At 40.2% G+C, this 24,079-nt stretch overlaps 1 protein-coding gene across 3 annotated transcripts in view; it reads left to right on the top strand.

Annotated features, from left to right (window-relative positions):
* Positions 1–21,816, top strand: part of SETD2 (SET domain containing 2, histone lysine methyltransferase) — a 118,506-nt gene extending 96,690 nt beyond the window's left edge. For 2 of the 3 annotated variants that reach the window (XM_082347285.1, XM_082347286.1), the window contains exons 16-21: positions 6,952–7,086; positions 9,289–9,428; positions 12,835–12,946; positions 18,600–18,680; positions 20,542–20,643; positions 20,993–21,816. In XM_082347285.1, coding sequence (XP_082203411.1) covers positions 6,952–7,086; positions 9,289–9,428; positions 12,835–12,946; positions 18,600–18,680; positions 20,542–20,643; positions 20,993–21,154 — 732 coding nt within the window. In that variant the 3' untranslated portion in view covers positions 21,155–21,816. Of the gene's footprint in view, positions 1–6,951; positions 7,087–9,288; positions 9,429–12,809; positions 12,947–18,599; positions 18,681–20,541; positions 20,644–20,992 lie in introns of those variants that run through there. The other variant, XM_082347287.1, reaches the window with a different exon arrangement.
* The last annotated feature ends 2,263 nt before the right edge of the window (positions 21,817–24,079 follow it).

The following is a 24,079-nucleotide window of genomic DNA, read 5'->3' on the forward strand; positions in this document are numbered from 1 at the left end:
TCCTTGGTTCCTTACCACTCTCAGTAGCGCTGCTTACAACATGCCAGCTGGCTTCCCCAAAAGCAAGTGATCAGCGAGAGAGAGAGAATAACTTTTGAAGTGTATTTTTGTGGTTTTTAATCAAATTTCTTTTCTTTTTTATAAAACCAATACATTAAAAAAAAAAAGACTCTTTAAGGCATCGTCTTCACCACATTCCTATGTCTCTCCCATCATTCCTCGTCACCCCTTAAAGGTGAATTATTGTGGATGGCGGAAACTCCCAGAGATGTTTCCTGTACACATTACTTAGTATTGAAGTAACAGAAGTAATTTTTACTTCTGTTCGTATTTTTGTTATGAAGCTGTATCAAAATTTGTTCAAAAGGCCGTGACAGTGTCCTGCTTTAATTCTGAAAACCTTAACTGTATTAACTGCCTTCACTTTTTATGATCTCTTTAACCACATGTTTATATATTTTATGAATTTTTAATTTTGAAGACTTGGAAGTTTTTTTATCCCATGTTTTTCTGTGTAACGTGATTCTTAACCATTTTTCCAAATTACTCTGTATTTTTATGTGTGTGTGTATATATATATATATGCATACATACACATACACATTTTAACGTCTGTATAATACCACATTTGCTTATAAGGTCACTGTTTATCCATTTTCCTGGGGTAGTTGTTTAAATTGAAAGTTCTTTTTCATAATTATAAATAATACTGCACTGAACATTCTTATACTTAGTTTTTTGTGTGTGTGTTTTTCCTTTCATGTTTGGCTTAAAACTAATGTTATAGGGCTAAATACAGCAGGTAAGAAAATGGGCATTATTGGTTATTGGCTATCAATTTTCTTAGTAGCTTTTTATTGTTGTTGGTGGTGGTGTTTGTTATGCATAATTCTGCCTCCTACAGAATTAAAGACTCTTTAGTAGAGAGCTCAGTGATCTTATGGTTGTTCTTTTAAAATAGAATTAATTTTTTCCATCCCAGTGAGTAAAAGATTTCTCTAGGGTTTAGTCATAGCCTTAAGACTCAAGTATTACAATTTTATTTCAAGTTTTCAGTCTGTTCCTACCAAGGAGTCATTTATTGACTCCCTAATCTGCTTTTCGTGTGCAAGAGTAGTTGATAAATGGACTAAGATGGTTCAGACTATCCTTCCCTTCTTTATGAGATTAGTTAATCAGAGATGATGTTCAACTCTGGGTAATGAGAAGCATAGAGCATGTTGTTAGCGTGTGTATTTTAAGTCCTAGTCTGTCACTTACTGTGTGTCCTGGAGACAGGCACTTAGATTCTTCAGTTTTAGTTTTCTCATTTATTAAATGAGCAGAATGCCTCAGAGTGGTTGAGGTTTGTATGAGATAATGGATATTAGTAATGATAAATTTAAAGCACCATATACCTTGAAGGTTTAATTATAGTTCTTAGTTACCTTAATACTGAGAGTATTGACATTAGTGGGCTGTGAATTACAGCTGATCAAGGTCATCTATCTGGTGTCTGGCTCATATATCTGGTCTATGTTGAGGCCTGTGTTGTTCAAATCAAATATCAACCATACCAACATGAGCTGAGGTATAATAACCTATAATAAGGTATAATAACCTTGACAGTGAAGTAGTATGTGATATGGTATAATATAAATTTGTGAGTGTGTGTACATATGCAGTATCTTTGAAATTTGGAGCAGATGTGTTATCAGAAGGTGACTTTAATTTTTTGCCACAGCTGCTTATTAGACATAAAAGCTCAGTTTTAACTGAGGCCATGTGCTTTATAGTGGTCTTGTGACATTAGAGTGACCTATTCTTAAAAAGTTACACTAAATTACATCTCAAAAAATTGAGTGCTTACACTATAAATTGTTCACATAAGTGAAGTGACTCAGATATAAAGTAATAGCTGTTTTTTTCCCTTTAGAAGTGGGAGCAGAACAGTTATGTTTTCCCCTCTATAACATATTGGACCCTCTCTTAAAATTCCCATTAGAAGTCACATTTTAAAGATATTTCTAGACTGGATTTATGTTTGAGAAATTAGCTTTTGTGTAATTTCAAGTCCCTTGTAGGTAGAGCCAATCTCCAACAGACTTCCTTATTTTCCCTCTACTTTTTGACAGTTTGAGTTTCAAACACTATATCTCCAAATGAATGTTGCAATTTTGGGTGTTTTTGGTTTTTGTTTGTTTAGGTTTTGTTTTTTGTGGTTTCTGTTTTTGTTTTGCAGTGATATTGTTAAGATGTTTTTCGCATTTCCTTTGGGAATTATTTTCAGTATGTGTAACATTCCTTCCTGTTGATAAATTGTTATCCTTTAAATATATCTTTGCATTTTAGAAACATAAAATTTGTCTGGAGCCATATCTAGTAAATACAGGGAATGATCAAGCTGGGTAATGCCATTTCAGTTTAGAAGTTATCTCACAACCAGCATTTGTAGCCAGACTTTTCATGCTAAAGAAACCACAGCTTTACTACACATTAATTGAATCCTTTAGAGTGTCTCCATGATAAGCCTTACACAACTGTGATCTTGTCAGATAAATTCTTCATGAATGTAGTTTCACTGAGGGTCAAAGAAATTTTACCCTCCAAAATATTAGCATTTTTCTATTTTAGATTTGGGTGTTTAACCTCTAGATCACTCTGAAGATAACATGTTTCATCCTGTTGACAGTTGTTCTCAAAATTAGTATTTTGATCTAGCTTTTAAATTTTTTTTTTCAAAATCAGGATATGAAATGTTTGTCATTCAAAATGTGTGATATAATTGTGAAGCCCTTCCTTTTCTAAATGAGTTAAGGTGACAGTACAGGCACACCTCATTTTATTGTGCTTTGCAGATACTGCATTTTTTACACATTGAAGGTTTGTGGCAACCCTGTGTCAAATTAAGTCTGTTGGCACCATTTTTCCAACAGCATTTGCTTACTTCATGTCTCTGTGTCACAAATTGATAATTTTTGCACTATTTCAGACTTTTTCATTATTATTATATTTGTTACGGTGAGCTGTGATCAGTGATCTTTGACATTACTATTGTAATTGTTTTGGGGTGTCATGAACTGAGCCCATATAAGCCAGCGAGCTTAATCGGTAAATGTTGTGTTCTGCCTGCTCTGCCGACTGGCCATTTTCCGATCTCTCTCCCTCTCCTTGGGCTTCCCTACTCCCTGAGACAAAATAATATTAAAATTAGGCCAATTAATAACTCTGCGATGGCCTCTAAATATCAAGTGAAAGGAAGAGTCGTACATCTCTCACTTTAAATCAAAACCTAGAAATGATGACGTTTAGTGAGGAAAGCAGGTTGAAAGCTGAGATAGGCCAAAAGCTCGGCCTCTTGTGCCAGTTAACCAAATTGTGAATGCAAAGGAAAAGTTCTTGAAGGAAATTGATAAGAAAGCAAAATAGTCTTATCAGCCTTATTGCTGATATATATGAAGAAAGTTTTAGTGGTCTGGATAGAAGATCATACCAGCCACAACATTCCCTTAAGCCAAAGCCTAATCCAGAACCAGTTCCCTAACTCTCTTCAGTTCTATGAAGGCTGAGATGGGGGAGGAAGCTGCAGAAGAAAAGTTTGAAGCTTAGCAGAGGTTGGTTCATGAGGTTGGAGGAAAGAAGCCATCTCTGCAACATTAAAGTGCAAGGTGAAGCAGCAAGTGCTCATGTAGAAACTGCAGCAAGTTATCCAGAAGATATAGTTGATTCCAACTCTAATTGATAACTTGGAGGGGTTGAAGACTTCAGTGGTGGAAGTAATTGCAGATGTGGTAGAAATAGCAAGTGAACTAAAATTAGAAGCAGAGCCTGAAGATGTGACTGAACTGCTGCAGTCTCATGATAAAACTTGAATGGATGAAGAGTTACTTCTTACAGGTGAGCAAAAAAGAAAGTAGTTTCTTGAGATGGAATCTACGCCTGGTAAGGAGGCTGTGAAGACTGTTGAAATGATATCAGAGGATTTAGAATATTACATATATTTAGTTGATAAAGCAGAGGCAAGTTTAAGAAGATTGACTCCAATTTTGAAAGCAGTTCTACTGTGGGTAAAATGCTATCAAGTAGCATCACATACTCTAGAGAAATGGTGAAAGGAAGAGTCAGTCAATGTGGCAAAAGCTTCATTGTCTTATTTTAAGAAATTGCCACAGCCACCCAGTCAGCAGCCATCAACATCGAGGCCAGACCCTCCACCAGCAGACAGATCATGACTCTCTGAAGGCTCAGAGGATGGTCAGCATTTTTAAGCAGTAAAGCATTTTTAAATTAAGGTATGTACATTGTTTTTTAGACCTAATGTTACTGCACACTTAATAGAGTACAGTATAGTGAAGCATAACTTTTATATGTGCTGGGAAACCAAAATATTCATGTGATTCACTTTTTATTGCAATATTCACTTTATTGCATGTTCTGAAACTGAACCCACAATATCTCTGAGGTATACCTGTAGTAGGAAATGAGGTCAAGGCCTTGGGTAGGAACAAGATGGTCAGGGCTTTGTGAGGATTTGGGCTGTTAGTGTAAATAATGTGAAAATCCACTGGAGCAGTTACAGCAGACTGGCATGATTTGACGTATTTTAAAGAGAATCACTCTGATTGCTCTGGGTGAAGAGATTGTGGGAGTCAAGGGCAGAAGTAGGGAGATCAGTTAAAAGACTGTTGAATAATCTAGGCAAGAGAATATGGCCACTTATACTGGAATAGTAGAAGGAGAGATGTAAGAAATGATCAGATTTTATTTTTATGTATTTTTATATATATATATACATACACACACATATATATAAACTCATACGTACAGATACACATACACATGTACATACATATATAAAAAATTCAGAGCCAACAGAATTTGCCAATCGATTAGATTAGGAGAGTGGGTCAGAAAGAAATTAAATTTGGGATTCGTTACAGTATCTGGTGTTTGGCTTAGTGGGTTGGGAAAATTCCAATTTATCCATCTGTCCTCTTCAGCCTCCCAGAAACTGTTTCTACTCAGAATCAGGGTTACCAGCACATATGTGTTGACCTCCTACATGCACAGTAACTTGCCTCTTGAGGATGCTTCCTTCTGGGCGTTGGCCCTTAGAAACTTCCTTGGAAACTTAACTTTCCAGATAAATTGGTGATCATAGAATAGAGCCCGGTTAGATGTTTTGTTTTATGGTTTATTTTATCAAAGTTAAAGTAGAACTTTAAGAATTATTTATATTTTATCTTTAGAGTATGCTTTTTAATTTGTTAAGCAGTATTTGGTCATCTTTGTTGCTAATACTTCTTTGGTACTGACTTCTGATTCAGTATTGTCTGGTTATATGTCAGTGTTGAAAAGTGTTCTGGATTTAATCAAATTTCAGGCTTTGGGACAGGAGTTAGGTGAGGAGATAAATTTCTACAAAATTTTTGATGTTGCACATATTTCCCATCTTGTATCCAAATACCTAGAGATGAAAATATTTCTAAGGTATACATTTTTCTCTCAGCTTCGTGATACTATTCTGACAGTTCTGCTTTGACAGTTAGCATTGAATCTGGTTTATGATATGTGTAGATTAAGCTGTTTGCAATACTGAATCATGTATTGTATTCTTCCTCTTTCTGTGTGTCTTCTCAGTAATTATTCATCCAGAAATCTGCTGGGCAGCTATATTTACCTATTCAGACTCCTTGGGTCTTTACTGGTATCATTTGGAATAATTATATTTTGATTATATTTTGTATTTTGAGTACTTATCAATTAATACTTCTGAATCATTTTACCTGATAGAATCTCAGTTTATAGGGTCAAAATCTGTCCTTAAGGGACTTCCCTGGTGGCGCAGTGGTTAAGAGTCCGCCTGCCAATGCAGGGGACATGGGTTCGAGCCCTGGTCCGGGAAGATCCCACATGCTGCGGAGCAACTAAGCCCGTGCACCACAACTACTGAGCCTGCGCTCTAGAGCTTGTGCTCCGCAACAAGAGAAGCCACTGCAATGAGAAGCTCACGCACCACAACGGAGAGTAGCCCCTGCTCGCTGCAACTAGAGAAAGCCTGCGCACAGCAACGAAGACCCAGTGCAGCCAAAAAATAAATTAAATAAATAAATAAATATTTAAAAAAAAAAATCTGTCCTTAAATACGTATCTGTTCAGCTCCTTGGTAGTCATCACCTTTTAACAAAACAAGGTTGTTTTCAGGACTTCTTGTCACTTCTTTAAACAGTTTTTCTATCGTAATTTCAGAGTAGGTTTAAGTCCTAGCTAGCCATGGTACTTATTTGTTGTATAACTCCAGGTGTGGGAGATACACCCACCTCTGATGGTGGTCAGGATTGAGTGAGATAATATATGCCAAAGGGCTTTTCTGCTTGATAAAGCACTATGTATATAAATCAGTGTGTCATAAGGATTTTAGATACATTGAATTCTGCTGTCTTTCTTATAGAAACCTACAAAAAGCTAGAAAACTAGTTTAAAATTTGATCACCTTCAACTTCCTCTACTGTGGATCACTCCTTTTGACCTTTTCTGGTCAAAACAAGCTGTTATTAGGAATTGGTAGTTAAAATGCTCTCGGTAAAGAGCATTGTGTGGAGCTCTTTCTCAGATATCCTAGGAGTAGCACTTCAGTTGTTATTCAAGTCTCATTGAAGCCAAACAATTGGACAGGTTTCATGAGTACTCCACCCCACCCCCATCCCTGCCTCCGCCTCAAAAAAGTTTTCTAACTTTTTATGATAAAGTAAAATCAAAGTAAGTAAATGACTTAGGGAATTATTCAAAAAAGAAAAAAAGAGTTTGAAGTAAAAGATTGTTTTACACATTTGTAGTAAAATATTCACATTGAAAGTTAAAAAAAAATTAATGGATGTATCTTCCAATAAGATTTGTCAACTTCAAAGTCAGATACTGCTTATTAAGAGCTAGAAAACTATAAATTGTGAATTTCTTCATTTTATCTTTTAGAGTTATGCCCAGCCAAGTCTTCAGTACATCCAGGGACAACAGATTTTCACAGCTCACCCACAAGGAGTGGTGGTACAGCCAGCCACAGCCGTGACTACAATAGTTGCACCAGGGCAGCCTCAGCCCTTACAGCCAGTAAGAAATATTTTGGTTGCTAAAACTCTCCTTGGCTACCTACCTTATCTTTAGAAAGATTACTTTTTGTTTGGTTTAGTTAGGGGTTTTTTTTACTCCTTTTTTGTTTGTTTGTTTTTTATAAAAATTTTTGTAGTCGCCAGTTTCACTCAAGTGCCTGTGTACCCTGAGGGAGCACTACTCCACAGTTTTGTCAATTAAAAAAAATTCTGTGGAACTTACAGCTATGTTCATTTATGTGTACTTTGCCCTTAGGATCCTTTTTATTTGTAATTTAAACTGATTGATCTTGTATTCTTATACTTTGCTATGAATTTCTCAAGTAATAGTTTTCTAGACTAGCTCCATCATTTTTTATGGAGAACTAGACTATGATACTGTACTGAGGACTAGAGATATAAAATTGAATGATATAGTTCACTTTACATGTTGTACAATATATATTGAAAGAAGCTTTTGGTATTCTGCAACATATGTAGAAGGATATGATGAAATCTTGATGAAATGCTGTTTTTAGATGAAATGGGAAATAGGAGCTGGCACTAGAAGCAGTTGAGAAACTAAACATGACCAAATTAGCAGTTTAGAATACTGACAATTCCAGAGAAGGCTCTTGTTGCATTCTGGTGAGTGATGGTGGCTTTCGATAAGTAGGGCAGTTGGTGGAGATGGAGTAAAAAGACTACATGTGAAACACTTAGAAATAAGACAGTGTGTATGGCAGGTATTTGAGGGCTTGCTATGAATTGGGTCCTTCTAGGCATTTTGAAAACAAACGTAAGATTCCATTCCTGTGCTTAAAAGCTGACATTCCAGTAAGAGAGATGAGGATCACAATGAATAATACTAAAAGTAGTCAACGTTTAGTGTCATGAAATATGCAGATAGAATTTGAGGAGGGGAAAAAATTATTCCCAAATTGGAGAAGGATTGGTAATCTAGTAGATATTGAATAATTTGGAATATTCTTAAGTGACACGAAAGCTTAGGGAAAAGAGATCACCTTATAGGCTAGATAGAGGACTACAGGAATGGAGGAAGTGGAACTTAAGTGGGGCCAACAAAAAGCAGCTCTGTGAAGTAAGGCTTGGGGGGTATTCACAAAGCAGCCATGCTCGGAGACTTAGGTTTTCTTAAAAGTGGCCATGTTTTATCTGAGCCTGGGATCTCAGGTTCCTCTTTAACTGCTCAAGCAAGGGTAAAGTTGGAAATTTTTTTCTTTATTAACTGGCTTACATAGAATGAACAATTAAGGGTATATATCCTTATCGTGATTATATCATCAATTTACTAGAGCTGCTTTAACAAAATACCACAGACTACGTAGCTTAACTAACAAATTCATTTTTTCATAGTCTCGGAGCCTGCAGGTCTAAAATCAAGGTGTCAGCAGGTTTGCTGTCTCCTGAGGCTGCTCCTGTTTTGCAGATGGCTGCTTTCTCACTGTGCCCTCACCTGGTCTTTTCTCTGCGCCCATTCCCTGATGCCTCTTCCACTTCTTACAAGGACACCAGTCCTGCTGCGTTAGGGCCACACTCTCGTGACCTCATTTAAACCTTAATTACCTATTTAAAGGTGCTGTCTTCAAATACAATCACATTGGGGGTTAGGGCTTCATATGAATTTGGGGGAAGCACAATTCAGTTTATAACAGTGATTATGAAGTTTTTATGTTTTTCAAAATGTGGCATTAAATTTTTAAAAGCTATTTATTTGAAAAAATTTTTTCAATTAAACTAAAAAACAAAAAGCTGTTCACCCATTTCTATATTTTTAAAATATAAATATGAGGTTTCAAACATACAAAAAATATATAATGGATAAATGTTAACATTCTATCATATTTGCTTCTATCTAAAGCCCATTCAGCTAATTGGTATCTTGGAGTTGGTTATATGCCATTTAGCATTGGTTTTTTTTAAGGTTGAAAAATATTGTTCTAGATAATGAGCTGCTGAATATTTTAAAATATGGTGTATTGGATGGTGAACTTGGAGCCTGCTGTGAATTTTCTGATAGATCCCTAAAGCTCTTCGTATACACTGTCTCTGATCATTTCCCAGATTGTACCTTTACTTTTTATCTTTTTTTAAAAGAAGAGGTAGATGTGTGTTTTTACATACTGCTTAAGTAGACTATTTTTGTCCTTTTCAGCCAGATTAAAAGAAATGTCACTGATCAAGAACTTGTGTGTCTTTTTAGCCTGAAATGGTTGTGACAAATAATCTCCTGGATTTACCACCCCCATCTCCTCCCAAACCAAAAACCATTGTCTTACCTCCCAACTGGAAGACAGCCCGAGACCCAGAAGGGAAGATTTACTACTACCATGTGATCACAAGGTAAGAATTGCTGTCTGAGCACCCCCAAATCAGCTTTCAGTTGGTCAAAGAAGCTGCCACTGTAAGGGGAGTTTTATGGTTATAGACTCTTTATTAGCTGTTAACTGTGCCTGAGGGCTGCTGGTTTTCCAGAATCCCATCATAAATGTTATGACATATGTTAGACTTTGGTCCTTTTTAGGTATGTTCTGGTGTTTTTAATCTGCAAGACTCTTGGAGAAAACTAAGGAATTTATTTTATTTTATTTATTTATTTGGTTGTGCCAGGTCTTAGTTGCAGCAGGCGGCCTCCTTAGTTGAGGCATGTGAACTCTTAGTTGCAGCATGTGGGATCTGGTTCCCTAACCAGGGATTGAACTGGGGCCCCCTGCGTTGGGAGCGCGGAGTCCCAACCACTGTGCCACCAGGGGAACTAAGGAATTTTTTTAGAAAATGGTAATGACTTAATCTAACATTGTAGATAATCAGGGGTCATGGGCAAACCTTTTCTGTAAAAGGCCAGATAATAAATATTTTAGGCTTTGCTTGCCAAACATTCTTTGTCACAACTGTTCAGTTCTTCTATTGTTGTGTAAGCAGCCATAGACAATACATAAATGAATGGGTATGTCTCTGTTCCAATAAAACTTTATTTGGTTCGTGAGCCATAGTTTGATGACTCCTGCAATTTATATAAAAAACCTGATTTATCTTTTTCTTAGAATTAAAAAAATATATTTTAGGCAGATAGCTTTATGTGAATATATGTGTTTTTTGTGTGTGTATGTATGTATTCATTGGTATATAATGTGAATATATGTGTTTTCTGTGTGTGTATGTATGCATTGGTATATAATGTGAGTTATTGGGGTGCATATTTTGTCATCTGCTTTGTTTACCAATCTATTTATAGAACTTTCTGTATCAATTAATGAAAAATTACATTATTTTTAATACTTGCATATTTGTTGCAGGGCTCAGCAAACTATGTCCATGGGCTACTTGTTTTGGTAAATAAAGTTTTTTTGGAACACAGCCACACCCATTTATTTAGGAATTGTTGATGGCTACTTTCATACTCCAATGACAGTAGACTAGTTGTGACAGAGATCATTTGGTCCACAAGGTCAAGGGTATTTACTCTCTGATCCTTTATAGAAGAAGTTTGCCTAACCCCTGCTCTTCTGTATGGCTATACCAAATTTTGTTTAACCCACCCTGATTGATGGATTTTCACTATTTTATATATAACTCTAAACCTGGACATCCTTACAGACACTAATACTAATCTTACTGCCTTCTTCAGGCAGATTCTTAGAGGCAAAATATTTGATCAAAAGAGATACACATTTTAAGTTGGTAAGTATTGTCAGCTTACCATTAAAAAAAAAAATCGTACCTATTTAGACTCCCACAAAAGGTACACAAAAGTGCCTTTTTCTTCATGTAGGTTCTTTAACTCATGTAAAATAGTAGATGAGAAATCTTATTTTTATTTTCAATTCTTTTATTTTTGAGATGGAACGTCTTCATTAGATTATTGGCTATTTGTATCTTTTGTGAATTGTTTGTTTGGGGCATCTACCCATTTTCTCTCAGCATTGTTAATCTCTTTATCAAGAATATTGCAAATGTTTTTGTTTGTAATGTCTTGTGACATGAAGAAGTTAAAAATTTCATGCAGTCAGATATTTTCCCTTTATGTATTCTACTTAGAAAGGTCTTCATTACTCCCATAAAAATACCTTTATAAAACAAGCCCTTGGGACTTCCCTGGTGGCACAGTGGTTAAGAATCCCCCTGCCAGTGCAGGGGACATGGGTTTAATCCCTGGTCCGGGAAGATCCCCCATGCCGCGGAGCAACTAAGCCCGTGCGCCACAACTACTGAGCCTGCACTCTAGAGCCCGCACACCACAACTAATGAGCCCACACGCCACAACTACTGAGGCCTGCGAGCTCTAGGGCCCGCGTGCTGCAACTACTGAATCCTGCATGCCTAGAGCCTGTGCTCCACAACAAGAGAAGCCACTGCAATGAGAAGCCCGCTTGCTGCAACTAGAGAAAGCCCACGCGCAGCAATGAAGATCCAGTGCAGCCAAAAAAAACAAAAAAACAAGCCTTTGTTATGCTGCTGACTGAAAGTGTTGTGACTTTAAAAACCAGTGTCTGCAAATTTTACCAGAACTTTGTTTTTTCAATACCAAAGCAAGCTTTTTAATGGACTATCACTTTTCAAAAAAAAAAAAATTGTATTTCTTATTTATGTGTGTAATTTTTCCATCTTTTTTTCTAGGTTTTCCTTAAGTAGCACCTAAGAGCATTAATACCTCCTGCTCTGTTTAATTCCCATAATAAAACCCACAGCTGCTTGTGGTTCTTTGATTACAATAGAAATCTTGAGCCCATTTTATAATTAGTTCTATCGGTCAGAGATAAACCTATTTTCATAATCATCTGCAAAACTGATTTACATCAAATGCCTTTAATGTTGCTAACTAAAGATTGCTGTGGTAGGAAAGCACAAGACTAATGGCAGGATAGACCTGTCAGATACGTCGCTAGCTTCTTGGAGGCTTTTCACGTTTTAAGTGATTCCCCTTAGAGCATTTCCTGTGACAGCTGACTTCTGACTCCCGAATAGAATTTCCTTACTTCCACATGTTACTTCACAGATCTAGCTTAAAAAAAAAACAAAAACAAAAACAAAACCACCTTTGCCTGCTAACTTTCAAAACAGCCATAAACATGCAATGAGGGAATTCCCTGGTCGGGAACTAATTTCCCCAAGAGCTACGCGGCGTGGCCAAAAAAAAAAACATGCAACGAGTTAACGTGATTGAGCTCTTTTTTTGTAGCCAGCTGAAAATATTTTTAGCAGAGGGCACAAGTTTTTAACCTGTACATCTTTTCCATGCTGTAAGTCATCAAGCCAGAGGGGCAAAACTACAAACAAGAAGACTCCTAAGGCAAGAAACAGTTTTCTCACATGATCAAGGATTGTGAGGAGGGTGTTGTGATTTATTTTATTTTGCTCCGGGTACATGCTAGGTACGGTCATGATTGATCACCTGCAGAGGGGTGGCATAGGCAGGCACCTACTCCATGTACTTTCCTTAGACTTGGCTGAATCCTGTTTTCAGGACATTGATAGTCAGGTGAGAGACAAAGATGTTTGGTTTTACTGTTGTCTTTGATACCCAGCAAATGTTGCCACAGCATTGGCTACAGAAATACAGTGGGCTAAAAACAATGTATGTCTCTGGGATAGAACCATTGCTGCTGGGAAGAATGTCTCTGTCTTATGGAGATGACTTGTTCTGTGTTTCATTGCATGTTGTATATTATGTATACATGAGCAGAGATACCTATGCCAGAGTTCTCTGTTTTCTGGCCATGACAGCATGGCTGTTCTTACCTTCTTCTAGGCAGACTCAGTGGGATCCTCCTACTTGGGAAAGCCCAGGAGATGATGCCAGCCTTGAGCATGAAGCTGAGATGGACCTGGGAACCCCAACATATGATGAAAATCCCATGAAGGTGAGTGTGGCTTACAGATATGTTTCCTGATCATTTGGGATTCTTTGTCTTGTCATTTTGTAGAGTCAGTAGCCACGTTATCTTGGAATTCTATTTTTCTTATTGTTCTGGAGAATTACGCATATAAAAAAATGCTTGGAGGTGGTAGGACTTGCAAACAATACAGAAGTACGGTATATAGAACAAAAAATAAAAGCCCTTAATTTCTATTTAGTTGCTCCCCTTTCATCATACTTCCCTCTCCGGAGATAAATACTGTTAACTTTTTAGTGCACAGGTTCTCAACCAAGAGCAGTTTTGCTCCTCAGGAGACTTTTGATAATATTTAGAGACATTTTTGGTTGTTACAGCTGTGGAGATGCTACTAGCTTCTAGTGTGTACGGAGGCCGGAGAAGCCACTAAACATCTTAGAGTGCACAGGATAATCCCCCACAACAAAGAACTGGCCCAAATGTCAGTAGTGCCAAAGTTGCAAAACCTTGCTTTGTTGTATGTTCTTCCAGACCTTTATGGAAAACACACACAGGTGTTTTTCTTTCTTTTCATTTTAAACATACAAATATAATCATAGTATTCTTATTCCATTATAACTTCCTTTAATATATCTTAGCTCTTTCCCTGTAGATTACAGCATTCTTCTTAATGTTATGTTTCTTTTAAATGTGTTTTTTCTGTTTAACTGCAGTCTTTCTTAGTCTGCTTTAATGTCCTGCCATTTTGGGATTGGTGGGTCTGGAAAGAAGTTAAACTAGTTGCATTAAAACCTCACCAAAAAAGTATAACTGGGCCCCCCCTTTTTTTAAGATTTGAAACTGAGATATTTTACTCTGGAAATACTATTCTAGAGTAAAGCGAAATAGCTTATTCCTCATCTCTCCTTCTAACAAGAGAGTAATCAGGATTAGAGGTCATGTAAATCAGTGTGACTCTCAATGCTTGAATTAAAAATTTTTATCCTTTTCCACTTGGAACAGGACTCACTGTCTCCAAGGATGTGGTGTCTTGAATGAAATCAAAGACAATATATCTATGCTCTAAGATTTGAATAGTATTTAATTTTGAAAATAAGAGACACTTAACTAGTTAAGTCAGTGGAAAGAGGTGGAAGAGGGAAGGAAGGAATGGGAGAAAGAAAGTGGAAACAAATCCATACCTCCTTTTATATTTTATTCACTTTGGGGGAAATGTTTTTCTTTCTTCAGCATTATATTTAGCATTCCTTTAGTCTGAAGAATTTCCTTTTTTTTTTTTTTTATAAATTCTATCCACTTTTTAAAAAATTTATTTATTTGGCTGCGTCAGGTCTTAGTTGCGGCATGTGGGAATCTTCCGTTGAGGTGTGTGGGCTCTTTGTTGCAGTGCACGGGCTTCTCTCTAGTTATGGCACGTGGGCTCAGTGGTTGCAGTGTGCAGGTTTAGTTGCCCCGTGGCATGTGGGATCTTAGTTCCCTGACCAGGGATCGAACCTGTGTCTCCTTCATTGGAAGGCGGATTCTTAACCACTGGACCACCAGGGAAGTCCCAGTCTGAAGAATTTCCTTTAATATTTTGAGTATTTCAAGTCTAATTGTGATGAGCTCTCTCATTTTTGTCTGAAAAGGTCCTTATATACCTCTTTTTCTTAATATATTTTATTTTCAGACAGTTTTAGGTTCCCTTTAAATTTGAGCAGAAAGTACAGAGTTTCCATACACCCCCTGTCATCACACATGCGTAGCGTCCTCCACTATCAACAGCCTTCCAGAGTATGGTACATTTATTGCAATCAGTGAATCTACATTATTATCACTCAAAGTCTGTAGTTCGCATTAGTGTTCTTGGTATTGTACATTCTGTGGGTTTTGACAAATGTGTAATGGCATGTATCCACCATTATCGTCTACAGAATAGTTTCACTGCATTGAAAATCCTCTGTGCTCCCCCTATTCATCTCGTCCTCTCTCCCCGCCTCCCCCCATCCCCATCCCTATCCCTGACAACCTCTGATCTTTTATACTGTCTCCAGTTTTGCCTTTTATAGAATGTCACATATTTGGACTTGTAGCCTTTTCAGATTTGCTTCATTCACCTAGCAATATACATTTAAGGTTCTTCCATGCCTTTTCATGGCTTGGTAGCTGATTTCTTTTTAGCATTGAATAATATCCGATTGTTAGATGTGCCACATTTTATTTATCCATTCACCAGTTGATGGACATTAGGGTTGTTTCCACTCTTTGGCTGTTATGAATAATGGTATATGAACAATTGTGTACAAATCTTTGGATATACATTTTCAGTTCTCTTGGGTAGATACCTAGGAGTGGAATTGCTGGATCAAAGTTAGACAGTCTATGTCTAACTTTTTAAGAAACTGTCAAACTGTTTTCTAAAGTTGCTATATCATTGTACATTTCTACCGGCAGTGTATGAAGTTTCTGTGGGAGAGTTTTTATAGGGACAGGTACCTAAGGGAAAAAACCCCGTAACTGTCATGTTCTTCCAGTAAAAAAACTATCTGGATGTTCATTCACTCTCTTAGCTTCTTAGGCTTTTGTCTCTGGCTTGTCAGCTTTACCTTTTCTTGTATTTCTAATGAGAAAATATAAATGAAGTCATCTATTTTGTTATTAACCCTTTGATAGTTTATGAAGGAACAAATGAGTTTTGATATTCCAACCAACCTTGCCATGATGCACAAGTTGAAGGCTTGAGGTGTCAGTCTTTGGATTTCTTTCTAGACCATTGTCCCTATCATTAGGACCTAGTCTGACTTGGATAGCCAGGGACTTATTTGGATCTAACCTTCCTAACCAGTTTACTACTGTATTCACCTAGCTAGCATCTCAGACAGGAGAAGGATGCCTGTGGGTTATGTGTTTATTCCTTCTGCTCCCATTTTTTTTTTTTCCGTCTTTAGGGCCTTCATTTAGATTTTAAAGCCCTTGGAGATGAAGACTGTAACATTGTAAATTCTCATTAATTCACAGGCCTTGTGTAAGGTATTACAGATAGAAAGAGAAATAAATCTGAGTACTAATCTTCATGAAGTTCAATCTAAGGAAAAAACCACATCTATAAACCAAGAACACAACGGGATAATTGCTGTAGTAGAAGTATGTACAGAATGCTATGGGAACACAGTGATTAATGGTCTAAGAAAATGCACTAGTGATATGTCACAGAAAACATGATTTTACCTATAGCTAAGGTGAGCAAGAAAGAGGATTCTGGGCAAATAAAGCCGTTTTTGCAAAGGTATAAAGTCAGTACAAGACAGAGCCTATATAGGGAACAATAAAAATAATTTGGTTATGGTGGGAATTTGGATACATATGGGGTAGGTAGTGAGCAAGACAAAAATATGGAAAAGTAGGTCAGATTTAAATTGTCTAAGATCTTGGTGTCCTACCAATGTGATTATTGTATGCTTAAAAGCCAGTGAATGCTTTTAAAGCAGCAAGACAGGCAATCAAATATGTGTCCCTTGAGTGAAACAGGCCCATTTGAAAAGGTGAGATTGGTAGCATTGGAGATCAGATTGAAGACTATTTTAATAGTTTAGGCAAAGTGAGGAACTAAGGATGGAGATGTTGAAGATGCATGCAAAGGCATCTGAGAGGCATCATTTGGGGCTAAGCAAACAAGTGGATATGGAAGAGGCAAGGCATGGCCTGCCAGTTTCTTGAAAGTGTCATAGAGATGATTTGTTCCTGTCCTCTCACTTCCTGCACGCCCTCTCCCATGCCTCATTTGACAAACTAAGGTGTGGTATATAGTTCCTGATCTAGAACCAAACTGAAATTATTTTGCTCTTTTTGTTACCAACGGTGGCAGCAACTTCAAAACAGAATATACTGAGTTTTTATTATTTTCAAGGATCTTTCTTTCTTAACCTTTTAACTGGTGTGTACAGGTTCATGTGTTGCAGAATTTAGGTTGAATCATGTGTAGTGTTTCTGATACCTCAACTTCTTCTGGACCAGGAAAGCTCCTAGAGAGAGCTCAGGGGATTGTGTGTTTTTAAAGCCCTACAACCTCACCACATCAGAGATTAAATTAGAAATGCACTGGAATTATTTAGCTTTCTGAACACATACCCCATTCAGAGCGAAGCAGAACATTCCTGTTTACACAGTGCCCTCACTGAGAGCCTGGCCTCTTCTATAGGAGCCAGAGCCTTGAGATCATTGTTATACCTTAAGGGGCTTTCTGTACTCATTGCTGCTGCTACTCATTTCTGAGATCCACAAGACAGCAGCTGAGGGTGTGTTGAAATTACCTTGGCTTATTCAGGCAATTCTTGATCCCTTGCTACATGAGGTCTTATTGTGAAGCACACCCACGCTCTACTGCTAGAAAAAATAACCACAAAATATCAAAGCAAAACCTTTGAAAACAGAGTTATTTGCGTTTTGTTTCCTAAAACCAGAGGTAGAATCTGTATGTTCTTTCTACCCTGCCCTCCCTTTCCTGCTCCCACAGCCACAGAAAGAAAGTAGAAAAGTAGAAAATACGCAAAGCTTTTATAACAAGTCAGGGAAAGCTGATGTATAGAAGCCCAAAAGCCAGGGGAGTGCCACCTTTCTCTGGAGCCAGTCCGGAGCAGAGGGAGTTGAACAGTCCCTTCATCACCAGCACCTTCATACTGTTTCTGGAAAGAGAGGAATCAGAAGTGGGGGTAGGTTGAAATAATTTTGTGCTCTAAGCAGCTAGCAAAAAAATGAAGTACCTGTAATGCCAACTGCTTCTACATCCATCTGAAGTGAGTTGCATTCAAAGGGGAATGCTCATAATCTTTTCCATGGAAAAGTACATTTACTAGGAAGGGGCTTGATGACTGGTGGTGAGCAAAGGTATGGGGAGATGGCCTTGATGGCAGGTGCTCTGAATGCCAGGGCTGCTGGCCCCTCACCTCTCAGCAGTGCCTAATCAGGCGGGGGGCAGGGGGACTGGCAGCCGCCCCCTTGCAGTGCTGGAAGGGAGCATTCCTAGGTTTGTCATCATCTTAGCATCTTGGGACAGAGTATCTTCTGTCTTAGGATCTACTCATCTGTTCACTGACTTGCATGACCCTCATCTCCTCCCCCGCAACACCTTGATACCTCTTTAGTCTTTCCATTCCTGAACCGAGGATACCAACCTTTAAGGAGCCTCTCTTGCATGCTGAGACTGTCTCCTACAGTCTAGGGGACTTGGATGAGGAGCATGGTATTTGGACCATGGTTGTGTGGCTAAAGCATTTTGCCTTTGTCCAGGAGTCCTAGAATGTCAGAGACAGGAGAGGTGGAGCCCGTTGAGACTTGGCCTCTCTTGACAGTGTGGGATACTGCAGCTCAGAACAGGGACCTGAGTGGTCCAAATCACACAGCACATTTCTCTGCAGAGAAGGTGACCCTGAAACAAATGTTTAGCTACATCAAGGATGTAGCTTTCACTTAGGGTAGAGAATTAGAACTTGGTTTATAGGAGCGAGGCCAGTGCCAGATGACAAGATTTAAACATGAAGTGAGAGTGGTAACAGCAGCTAAGTTGACTCCAGGCCATGTCCCTTTAAGATTCTAATACCAAGAGTCAGGCATCCCAATTGCGGGAAAGAAGGGAGGTTCTGGAAGAGCAGGGCATCACTGACCTGACCTCTCATTCCCACACTGTGGTGTTTTCCATTTCTAGACCTCAAAAAAGCCTAAGACAGCAGAAGCAGACACCTCCAGTGAGCTGGCTAAGAAAAGCAAAGAAGTATTCAGAAAAGAGGTAAGGTTTGGTGGGATGTGGACACTAAGTTCTGAAGGCTTAAACTGAGACTCTTTCTTTCTCATCCTAAGTGTGCACAGCTGTTTGTAGTACTAGGTGGCCCTGCCTTTGGGTGTTCCCTTGCTTCTGTGATTGGACTGTGTAGTTGTTATGTGATGACATATTGGTATGGTCCTTTACAGTGGGATAATAAGCACTTTCATATCCATTATATCATTTTATCCCCACAACAGCGCGTGAGGTAGGCAAGACCGGAATTGTCATTCCTCTTATGCTGGTGGAGGAGCTCTTGAGGTTCAGAGAAGGCAAGCTCTGGACAGAAGACTTGAACTCGGGCCTCTGGCTCCAAGTCCATTTCTTTTTCTGTGATATCTCATTGGTGGCTGCCTAATCCTCAAGTGACTGGGAGAAAGCAGCTCCTCTTTATGCTGCTGGAAGTGCAGTACAGCTCTCAAGACACTAACCTTTTCTGCCTCAGGGCATCCAGATTCTAAACTCCAGTCTTTGTTCACTGAAGGGGCTCATAGTCTGTCTCTTGGAGGAAGTAGACCTGTAAATAAGTAATGGCATTAAAAAAAAAAAAAAAAAAGTAATGGCAGCTGTGTGAGGAAGGTGCCACGATAGGGCTTGGAGGTCTCTGTTCAGGGTGTCAGGAAGGCCTCTTGAATCAGGGGTAGGAATTAGCCAGATAGATCAGGAGGGATGTAATTCAGGCAGTAGAGTGTACAGAGGCAGAAGAAGGCGTCATCCCTTTCAGGGAATCTGTGGGCTGTAGCACCCGGTACGTGAGGGGTGTTGGAAGATGAGGCTGCACAGTATTGTGCTGCTTTGTACTATGAGTTGCAGGGAGTATTGCAGGATTTTAAGCTGGGAATAATGAAATCCCCTATTTTATTTGGGGAAATGGATTGAAGGGAGAGAGTATGGAAGCAGGAGACCACAGAAAAATTTTGAGTAAAAGCCTTCTCTAGGGTTAAAACTTAAGTTTCTCACTGTCGCTTTGTGATTATTGGCATTTCAGCCCAGCCAACTAGCAGCTGTTTATTTAGTGCCTACCTTGTGATATAGCCTTGTTCTTTGAATGTCTGAAAACTCACTGACTTCCAGGGATGGGTAGACCCTGTTCATGGTGCTCCCTGGTGAAGTGGCTATCACTGACCTCCTCACTCCCTTTTTCCCCTGGGGTCAACTTTGTGGCTTAGCGCCACAAATACTTGCAGAAATCCTGTGCCTGGATCTCTTTTGAGAGCCACTGGGTAGGACAGACACTACAGAGATAGCTCAGGAGGACATGGGAATTTGCGTATTGAAAAGGGTCTTACCCCAGATGTTCTCCAACCAGCTGTCATATCATGTGTCCCTCTGCTTCACATTGATGTAGTATGAATCAAATGAAGTACAACACTTACAGAATCTAAGTAGCCTTCAGTAACAAAATGCCTGCATTTCCTGGAGTCACTGAGCCTCCCGGTAGCACAGAAAGGCCCTCTCTGCCCTGCCTCCAGGGGCCAGAGAATTTAGCTACAGTCTCTTTATGCCAAGAACATGAGATTTGTTAGCTGAAATCTGGGGCTGCTGTGAGATTCAGCATGGAGTCCTGCTGCTCTGTCCCTCCATCTGCAAGTGAGGCTTGCTAAGTCCATCCAAGGGAGCCCTTTCCCTCTTGAGGCTGACCCAGGATTCTTTTCTCTTATATCCCACTGGCATACTAGCATTCTTCTGTCCACACCAGCTAGCATGAGTGAGGGAAAGGGAAGGATTGGCTGGCTCTGCTTACTGCCTATTCTAAGTATTTCCTCAGTACAACTTTCTTGCCTTCTCTGGACTATTGAGCAGTGTGCTCTTCTCCCCGTACCTGCAGATGTCCCAGTTCATCGTCCAGTGCCTGAACCCTTACCGGAAACCTGACTGCAAAGTGGGAAGAATTACCACAACTGAAGATTTCAAACACCTAGCTCGCAAGGTATTCCCCCCTGCTTGTGGTCTGACAACGTTCTGGGCAAACTATGCCTTCTAAGAAGGCCCCTTTCATCATAAAAAGTGGGTTTTCCTTGACATATGCCCAGGCTGGAGACCCAGGAACAGAGGGGGAAGGTTTGGGAAGAGAGGGTACCCTACTTGATGGTAGCGGTTCTCTGAGAGCTGAGCTTCCCCTTTCTGGTGATCCCAGCACCAGCCTGCCCCAACCTCCCCCTCCAGTTCACCTCCCAGTCTTTGTGAGAAGGGGCCCGAGGCAGCAGACTGGCCTTCCCCTCTCAAATCATTTCCACTCTGATTGGTGGCTGTGATCTCTCTTCCTGTGTCCTGGACAGCTGACTCACGGCGTTATGAATAAGGAGCTGAAGTACTGTAAGAACCCCGAGGACCTGGAGTGCAATGAGAATGTGAAACACAAAACCAAGGAGTACATTAAGAAGTACATGCAGAAGTTTGGGGCTGTTTACAAACCCAAAGAGGACACTGAATTAGAGTGACCTTCAGGGCCAGGGTGGGAGGACGGGCAAGCTGGTAGGAGAGACTCTGGGGAGAAGAAATCCCGTGGGCCCTCTCTCCCCACCCCACTGTCAGGGCTGTGCTACTGATGACACATCACCCTGGGGAATTCAAACCTGCAGATTTCAACTGAAAGCCACAAAAATGAGCTCCATCTACAAGCGGTCCCTGGTTGTGAGCTGTTGGTAGAGGCCATCTGAGGCAAGGGTTTAGGCCCTTGAGACTTCCCTTCTGAGACCCTGGCCAGGCCTGACCCCACTCTCAAGCCTGGGTCTCCTCCTTGGCGGTGCTGTCAGCGCACAGACTCATGCGCATCCCCACCCACAACCCCTTACCCTGACGATCTGTATTATATTTTAATGTATATGTGAATATATTGAAAATAATTTGTTTTTTCCTGGTTTTTGGTTTTTGTTTTGCTTTTAAGCCTCTACGTGCTAGGATCACAGAAGACTTTGTAAGGATGGTTTAAGTTCTCCTGCAAGGTTTAATTTGTTATCATGTAAATATTCCAGAGCAGGCTGCCTTGTGGTTTCGGCCAGCCTTATGCTATGTTGATAAGATTGATTTACTGCTTAAAATCACTTTACTTTATCCAATTTTTACTGAACTTTTTATGTAAAAAATAAAATCAATTAAAGAACTTGGCACGTGTGTTCCCTAAAAGCTAGTCAAGCATGTTTGTATATAGTGTTGGCACAGAGAGAGAAAAGAGGTGGTGGCCATAGGTGTGTGAAGTCCAAAATTAATCCTTGAGATTGGAGTTTATCCCAGGTCTTCCCCACAGGTCCCACTGTGACTGAGGTAGGCATCTTACACGTGCATTCCTGAGCAAAGGAAGTGGACCTGCGACCTCTCTGGCGCTGGGCTTCTTTACTTTGGTTAATAAACCAGTCCAGAGAAAGGCACTTGTCTTTCCCTTTGTACCTTTTGGCTGGTGAAAGGGAATGAACCTCTTCTCTCCAGAGACTTGAGTTCCCAGAGCCCACAGGAATGCTCATTTGACGTTTGGGTTCCCTGACTCCCCACCATGCCTCCTGACACTGGGCTTGGATCCTAGAGGGAGTACCCCGATAAAGGGGTACAGTGCTCAGGTAATGAGAGCGGACATCTTCTGGAGGACACAGCTCAGTGGAGACACACCCCATCCTTGATGGACCAGTTGTCTGGGCAGTGAGAAGGGCCAAAGGTTTCAGGCCAGCCTGGGACCCAGCCCATCTTTGCAGACTGGTTACCATCCCTTCCTCACTGGGGTGATTTTGCTCATTGCAGCAATGCCCTTGGGGAAGAGGCTGTGGCCTGCCAGATATTGGGTGGGGTGGGCAGCAGTTGGAACAGTCACTGCCTGCTGGGCACTTAGAGCTCAGGTTGTGCTCCTTTGATCCTCACAACCTGGAGGCACAGGAATTGGCACTGTTCGGATGAGGAGACTGAGGTTCAGAGAGGCTCAGTAACTCATCTCATATCCTTGTATTAAAGAAATTGTGAAAAGAGGAGAAAAACACCTATTTTAAAGACCTATCATTAGACATGCTATTTAACAATGTAGCCAAAGTATTTTCCCATGGTACTGCAGCCTTAAACTGTTTAACTCAAGCACATTATTATATCAAATGGAGGGACCTTAATTTAACCCCCTTAACATTTTATTTTATTTATTTTTAAACATTTGAAATGTTGATAGCACATTTTTATTTTTAGGCTGTGTTGGGTCTTTGTTGCTGTGCGCGGGCTTTCTCTAGTGGGGAGCAGGGACTACTCTTTGTTACAGTGCGCGGGCTTCTCACTGCAGTGGCTTCTCTTGTTGCGGAGCATGGGCTCTCGGCGTGCAAGCTCAGTAGTTGTGGCTCGCAGGCTCTAGAGCACAGGCTCAGTAGTTGTGGTGCACGGGCTTAGTTGCTCTGCGGCATGTGGGATCTTACCGGACCAGGGCTTGAGGCTTGAACTTGTGTCCCCTGCATTGGCAGGCGTATTCTTAACCACTGCACCACCAGGGAAGTCCTCCCCTTAACATTGTAAAGAAAATGTTTCAACTAATGTGCTTGAGCACATTAAAAGAAAGTGTTTCTCTTTTGGGTAGGTCTCCCATGCAGAGGTGCAGCCATATGCACTGCTGCTGGCAACCAAGTCAAACTCATGGTTTTACCTGAGGGTCCAGGTTTCAGATTTTCCAAGGAAATCTAGGCAGCCTTTCATTAAAGGGTGGTGACCAGAGAGCTGTCAAGTTTCAGAAAGGACCTCTTTGCAGAGGAATTCTCAGTTATTTTACCTCCTCTGGAGTTTGTGAGGGGAAGATCTTGAAACACACACCCCTTGAAACCTTTAGGCTCAAATCCCCTCGGTGGTGAAGAGAGTTACCGGCTAATCCAGGACCTGTTCATTCCTCTCAATGCAGGATTTCACCCTCATTGCCGATCTAATCCTTGATAGCCCTCTGGCCAACTCCCTGCCAAAGTAGGTGTGATGTCTCCAGTGCTTTGGCCTGTTTATAGCTGACCAAACACCAAGCCTTTCCTGCTTTCATCTCCGGATGATGGTGGCTCCAAACCTGCCCTGATTTTAAGCATAAGATTTACAGGGTTAAGCAGCCCTGGTAAACTCTGAGGCATAGGAATAGCAGCAGTCTGATGAGTTTGGTACTCACACAACAGCCAATGCAGGTCACATCTCAGCTAGGGGACAGGCTGTAACCCGGGCCCCTGGATCATGACTGGACCCAAGTCTCCTGAGTTTAGGTGACTGTGCTTCTTAAGCACCCTGATCCTGATTGATGGATACCAGGATGGCAGCCATTGTTTCTTCCTAGGCAGGGCCTGTCTGCTGTAGCAACCGCCTCCAAAGGCACAGTAACTGACCTGTCTGCTCCTCCATTCAGGGTGGGCATATGCGAGGGGTGCAGGTGGTCT

The sequence above is a fragment of the Balaenoptera borealis genome (genome assembly GCF_965194805.1).
Source record: "Balaenoptera borealis genome assembly, chromosome: 12".
NCBI lineage: Eukaryota > Metazoa > Chordata > Mammalia > Artiodactyla > Balaenopteridae > Balaenoptera > Balaenoptera borealis.